The sequence below is a fragment of the Thamnophis sirtalis genome, unplaced genomic scaffold, assembly GCF_051295495.1.
Source record: "Thamnophis sirtalis isolate CommonGarterSnake01/CBP01778 unplaced genomic scaffold, rThaSir2_p1.2 scaffold_5, whole genome shotgun sequence".
NCBI lineage: Eukaryota > Metazoa > Chordata > Lepidosauria > Squamata > Natricidae > Thamnophis > Thamnophis sirtalis.
The window spans coordinates 117720566-117727205 of NW_028261385.1; the positions used below are offsets into that span (position 1 = coordinate 117720566).

The 6640-nt window shown below is 41.1% G+C and overlaps 1 protein-coding gene across 1 annotated transcript; it reads right to left on the reverse strand.

Annotated features, from left to right (window-relative positions):
- Window positions 1-378: 378 nt before the first annotated feature.
- Window positions 379-6042, reverse strand: ANKRD66 (ankyrin repeat domain 66). The gene is made up of 3 exons (XM_087715157.1): window positions 5365-6042; window positions 2885-3113; window positions 379-1450 (listed from the first exon to the last, which is right to left on the reverse strand). Exons 1-3 carry the CDS (start codon window positions 5501-5503, stop codon window positions 1267-1269), a joined length of 552 nt encoding a protein of 183 aa, XP_087571283.1. The 5' UTR covers window positions 5504-6042; the 3' UTR covers window positions 379-1266.
- Between the last annotated feature and the right edge of the window lie 598 nt (window positions 6043-6640).

The window sequence follows — 6640 nt, forward strand, 5'->3', positions numbered from 1 at the left end:
AAAATGTTCCACAAGGCAGAACCAGTGAAAACACTGTTACCTGGTCTTATGCCGAGAGAGATATTGGAATACTCAACACGAATACTCAATACCCATCCAGGAAATTCAAACAGACAGGCTGATTTTCACAAGACATTCCCTCATAAAATTGGTGCCTCCCCCCACCCCACCCCGTCAGCGCTTTCATGCATTTATGTCAAACATAGAAAGCTCTTGATCCAGCTTCTAATGTGTACTTTAGAACTTCTCTACCTTCCCATGAACTCTACTGTGCAAAACTGACAGCACTCAAGGCTTTCCATAGTGACTGTAGTAAATTGATAAATCTGTAGAACATTTGAACATGTCCTTCATGCTAGCTTTTTCCATTGGTGTAAAGCCATCTTCTTAATTGCTGTCCACACAGAAAATCCTAAATTCTTTATACATTTCAAATGTTTAGAATATAATTCAATTTTACCCTATTATCATAGCCCCTAATTTCTTATCCAAGCACCTTGTTTACAAGGCTGTAAGTATTAAACATAAAGGATGACAAAAGAGCAGGCCTTATGGTCCTTCTGAAGTATTAACTTCCAACATGCTGTAACCCAGCCCTTGCTATCTTTACTGTAAGGTATTCTATATGCAAAATATGTAAAAAACAGAGAATATGTTATAAAATAATATTAAGGTAATATCCCTAATTTAAAATGTTTGAAACCCTAACCTAGCATCCTGTTAATGCACAATATTCCAACTGTCTGCATCTTTCTCATGTTTATCTTCAGACAATTTGTTAACAGTGAATATAACTGTAAGGTTTCTTTATATACATTAAAAAGCAAGATAAACAATTTTCATCTGCATTTAGTGCAACCTTGTTTCACACTTTGGCTATTGCGGCAGCATCTTCCAATTGAACCAAGGCCAAAAACACTAATAAAATAAAAATAGTAAATATTTTAATATTGACCTTAATGTTAATAAAAATATTAACAGAATATTACAGCAAAGCTATACATACTGTAGTCATAAAGCACAAAACTTTATTAGAGGAAATCTTAAAAATATGAATATATTGTACAAGTGTGCAAAAGTAGTTTACCAGGCAAAACACATATAAAAATAGTATTTTTCATATATGTTTTTAAAAAATTCTTAAACTGAGATGGTGACTAACTAGTTCAAAGTAAGAAAAATAATAAATGAAATGAGTTGCAATGTCTATACAGTTAAGGTAGCTGAGCCCTTCTTGTCTAGCTTATCTGGAATATACCATTCTTTTTATTGTTTTCTTGAAGGCACACCATCCTTTCTGTGCATCTTGTGTTTCAAATGTTTCTTTGGAGAGAAGGGTTTGCTTTTCAAAAGTTCTTCCTTCTTAAGCTCCCAAGCGTCATCCTTCTCATCCAGTTGAATTCCCTTTGATTTTGCCATCTGGCAATATGCCCTGTATTCTATTTCAGCTCTAGATCAAAAGGAAAGAGGAAACAATTTAGGATAATTGATAAATGAGGGATATTACATCCGTGTTGACCATAAGCCTCTTGACCTCAGTTCTAAAATGAATTAAAAACAAAATAGCTTTAACTTTGCTTTCTCAAAACCAAGAGGACACCAATGCAATAAAATCTGGGAAAATTCCTTCAATTCAGTTCAACGCTACAGAAAAATATTGTTTTAACACCAATGAAGGCAACATGACTGAATGCTTATTTAGGCAAACAGAAAGTGGGAGGTAATTCACTCATAGAGCCGAGGTGGCGCAGTGGTTAAATGCAGCACTGCAGGCTACTTCAGCTGACTGCAGTTCTGCAGTTCGGCTGTTCAAATCTCACCAGCTCAGGATTGACTCAGCCTTCCATCCTTCCGAGGTGGATAAAATGAGGACCCGGATTTTTGTTGGGGGCAATATGCTGACTCTGTAAACCGCTTAGAGAGGGATGAAAGCCCTATGAAGCGGTATATAAGTCTAACTGCTATTGCTATAAAGATTTTCTAGTACAATTACTATTCTCATTCCAACTAGATTATATTTTACTTCTTGAACAGCGTTGTGGATTTTAAAGCAGTGGAGAGTTCCTCATAGAGCATGAGAGAGGATGAATCAGACAAGAAAGTGTCAAACATGAGGAAGAGGTTGTTTTGGGGAGAAAGACATAAAAAAGCATACAGGTACTCCTCTACTTCCAACCATTTATTTAGTGACTCTTCCAAGTTACAATGACACTGAGAAAAGTGACTTATGACCGTTTTTTCACGCAACCATTGTAGAATCCCCATGGTCACGTGATCAAAATTCAGACTCTGAATGGAAACAGCAGGTCCCAAAGGAAAAACAATTAATTGTTTGTTTTCTCAACGTGCATTGGGGGAAAAGAAGCAGGGACATCCAACTAACTAGAGATTTGGTAAGTGTAATGTGGTGAAAATGGGAGGAAAAGGTTGAAAATTTAGAACGGCCGAGTTAAATAGATTAATGCTGCTGTGCAGAAAGTTCTTGGGCTTTAAAGCCCCAACATTTTGAGTTGATTTAAGATCATTCTCAGAAACCCTGCTCATTATCCCTTCATCCCAAACTATATGATCTGTAAATGTAAAAAAAATAGGAGAGGTGCAGATCTTATGCCATTGCTCTAAAATATTACTCCTACAGTAGATTTGGCTGGCTTCTCTTTTAATATCATTTAGAAAGGTTTCAATTTTGAAAGATTTTTAATATGTGATTTGACTGGGCTTTTTTTTTTTTTAAAGAAGATTTTTTATATTGACTCATTGGGATAACATCAATTTGAATTGTTTTGATAATTTCATTTGCCCACCATGTTGCTTCACCACAAACTAGAATTAGGAAAGTTACAAGGACAGCTGCCTTAATTCTCTTGCCAATACCTTTGCTTACATTTCCAAGAATTTGACGCAGGCTTTGTGCCCATAGATTTCTGCAAGTCTTCTTGGGACATCTCCATAGAGATCTGGGGCATCCATTGGTGCATGCAAGGAGTGCAGTGTTCTCAACACACCCAGTTGCCCCGATTCTGCAGCAAAATGAACTGGAGTCCAACCTGCCTCACTTCGTAAAGCCAGGCGAGCACCATGTTCCACAAGCAGCTTTACTATCTTTGAGTGGCCTGTTGAAAATGCAAACAGGAGATTGGAAGGGCAAAACTTTCCCGTTAAGACAGAAGTAGCTATTTTAGACCAGCCTCTGGAATCTCTTGTTTTGGGAAACTTAAAAAAAAAAATTCTGAGAACTGTGTCTTGTTGGAGAACTTTCTCACATTTGGCATTAGCTGAAATTTTCCTAAATTGGATATCAGATACTTCATTTTTAAAAATGTCTATATATATCATAACTACATATTATAAAGTTTCGTGTCACTTGGCATTTACCTTGTAACCACAACATATTGGAGATTCATGGTCCACATATTCTAATTTATTTAAATACTTTAAATCTTGGAGGAGGGAAGGCAGCCAATAGGGAATGTCACTATGAAATATGTAGATTCTTAGTAGGGGAAAGTAAGGAGATAGTCCTTACTTTCCCCTACTAAGAATCTACATATTTCAGTTGAACAACATAATGGAGGTATTATTTACCAATATATATCTAGATTATTTTTGATGGGTATTTTCTTTTTGTGAATTTAAAGAGTGTCTAAAATATGTAGATTCTTAGTAGGGGAACATGTGTGAGGAGATAGCATAGTGACATTCCCTATTGGCTGCCTTCCATCCCCCAGAATCTGTATTTTTAATATCTGGCTAATGACTCCCATTCAATATTATGCCTATAAACCCAGTTGCCTTATATCCACACTCAACTGCTGATGGCCAAGACCACTACTCTATTTAATATGCCAACTAGAAGAAGCACAAACCTATTGGGGAAATACTTTCTGACTCTGTGTAAAAATTCATAGATGTGGTGGATGCCACAGATCAATGCCATCTGTTTTGTCCCAACAATTCCTTGTAAAGGGCAAGTTGGGCCTTCGTCCCATGCACGAGTCAGTGCATTTTGCCGTGACCCGTCAAAAGCGCGGAGGACAAAATCGCGCTCGACAAAAGCGCGCATGTGACGTCATCACAGCGCGACGAAAAAAATTAAAAATTGAAATAAAATTAAAATTAAAGCAAGCCGATTCACATAAAGGTAAGGGTTAGGTTTAGGGTTAGGTTAAGGGTTAGGGTTAGGTTTAGAGCGTTAGCGTTAGGTTTAGCGTTAGGTTAAGGGTTAGCGTTAGGTTTAGCGTTACGTTAACAGTTAAGTTTAGGGTTAGATTTAGGGTTAGGTTAAGGATTAGGTTTAGGGTTAGGTTTAGGGTTAGGTTTGGGGGGGTTAGGGTAAGGTTTTAGCTTTATTTTTACATTTTTCGATCAGCGCGATGTTTTCGTCGCGCTGTGATGACATCAAATGCGCGCTTTCGTCGAGCGCGATTTTGTCCTCCGCGATTTTGTGGTGGAACCCATTTTGCATTTAAATCATAGTGCTTGCCATTAGATGCATTCTTGCTTTTTGGCGCCTTTACACTGCATTATCCCCAAAATTGTATGATAAGCATAGCATTTTTTTCAGATCATATTTAAACTTTAAGAGCGAAAATATGATTCTGAGCGGCTAAGAACAATTTTTAAAAAGCAGACAAAACCAAGAATCCAATGCCAGCGTCCCAAGGAAGCTTCCATTGAGGATTTGGGAGATGGGCAGGGAGGGGGACATACTTGGAGCAGAGGTCCCCATCCAGCCATTTCTTCTATGGAGGTTTAGCTGCTGACCATGTCCTCTCATACCCAAATATAGCATTACAGTCTCTGCACTTCTTGCTGCTTGGGGAAGCATTTGTAAGGCACACAAAAACACCTCATTTTAATCCCAAAGAGAGTCATGAAAGGTCAGTAGTGAGAATGGGAGTGAAAAGATAGGGTTCCTGCTCTCATTCTTCTGCCTCCTGCAACGTTGGATAATACATCCTCCCCCTCAAATCGTTTCTTTACCGGTGCAGACCAAAGGAAGGATCGCCCGGCGCCCCCTTTTATTAAACTGGGATAGCCAAAGTCCCTGTCAATAACCCTCCACTGATTCCAGAATCTAAAAGCGAGGCAGCCTCCTTGCCTGCTGCTCCGGACCGTCTCGACCTCTGCTTTTGGCTAACTTTTACCCGCTTTTGATTTCTGTTACACCAGAGAAATATATATACGGTATATTGTTAACCGATCGGAGCGGCTTGCGTGCTTGCTCCGACCAGGGCTGGGAATATGACGGCTGCAACCCGAATGCTTGTAACTTGCCTCCACTGATACTTCCATTACTTCGGACACACCGGCTGCCCTCCTATTTCCTCCTGGCGCATGCGCATCCCCCAGGCGATTGCTTACCGTTTGCTGCCGCCCAGTGGAGGGGCGTCCGGTCGCTCCAGTCCGCATCTTTGCAATTTGGGTCCGCGAGCTCCCTCTGGAGGATTTCTTCCACTAAATCGTATTTACCCAAAGCCACCGCTTCGTGCAGCTCCGTCATGCTGCCTTTGGCCAAGCTCTCGAACCCGCAGCTAAAGCTTCACAGACCAGTTTTTGTCCTTAAGAGAGGCGTGTCAGATGTGGCGAAGAAATTATTCCGGACCCCTTTCTGCTGCTGCCGCCATCCGCCCCAAACACCCCAAGTGCTGCTAAGGGCAACATAAACAAAGAGATAGCGCCGTCCCTCCCCCAACTCCCTGCGATTAGGACTGAGCAATCTCCCGGGCGACACGAGAGGCCTCCCACCTGTTGCTACTTGTTTTCTAGAGAAATTGGTTCCTAGTGCGGGGAAGCCTTCGAGATGCCCTCGCGAGCCCTCCATTCATGTCGGCCTGCAGGAGGGCGACTCCGGCAGCAGGAATAGTGTGAAGTGGGGTGTTGTTGTTTTCCAGGCGTTGCTTGAGCGAGAGGAAACCCTGGTTTGAAGTGCAGCGAAGGAACAAAGCTGCCCTTCACGCGGTCAGTTGGTTTCTGCTGAAAAAAGCGGGGGTCGCTTGCAGAAACGGGAGAAAGTTTGGGGGAGGGACCTGGTTCCGGCACTTGAGCTCCGGACATGAGCTCTGCCTCCCCAAACAGCCGCTGATCCTCCCAGGCGTCCGGGCAGATCGGTTAGCCCCTCTCTCGGTTGTGTGTGTGAAATCCCCTTTCGAGTTATAATAATGGATCGGCGGGACACTCTTCTCCTTTTTGTCCCCAAATACTTGGCATCCGAACCAGGCTTCTTAGTTGCTTCCTTATGCTTAATGGTTTCCAGTTCACCGCCCGTGCCTTTGTTAACCCAACGCAAACATTTTAGTTTGAAGAGACAGAACTTTCTTCATAGCGACTTAAAAATGCAGTGGGGGAGATGGGAACAGGAAGTATTAATTTTCTCAAAGCAAGTCACCTGAATTTATTTGTGGGATATCGTCTCTCGGCTCACCAGCAGCAGCGAACAGTGGTGCATTTCTAGAACTGAAGTACACATTTCTATATTCTGAATCCCCAGGAAAGAGGAAAAGCAAAATATTTTGCCAAGGAAGTTTTAGTGAATTTTTGGGCTTACCCTTTCAATCTTCTTGGGCTGTAAAGTCTACAGGGGAGAATGTACTACCAGACTTGTAAGATTTTGTTAATATAACCTTACAGTATAATTACT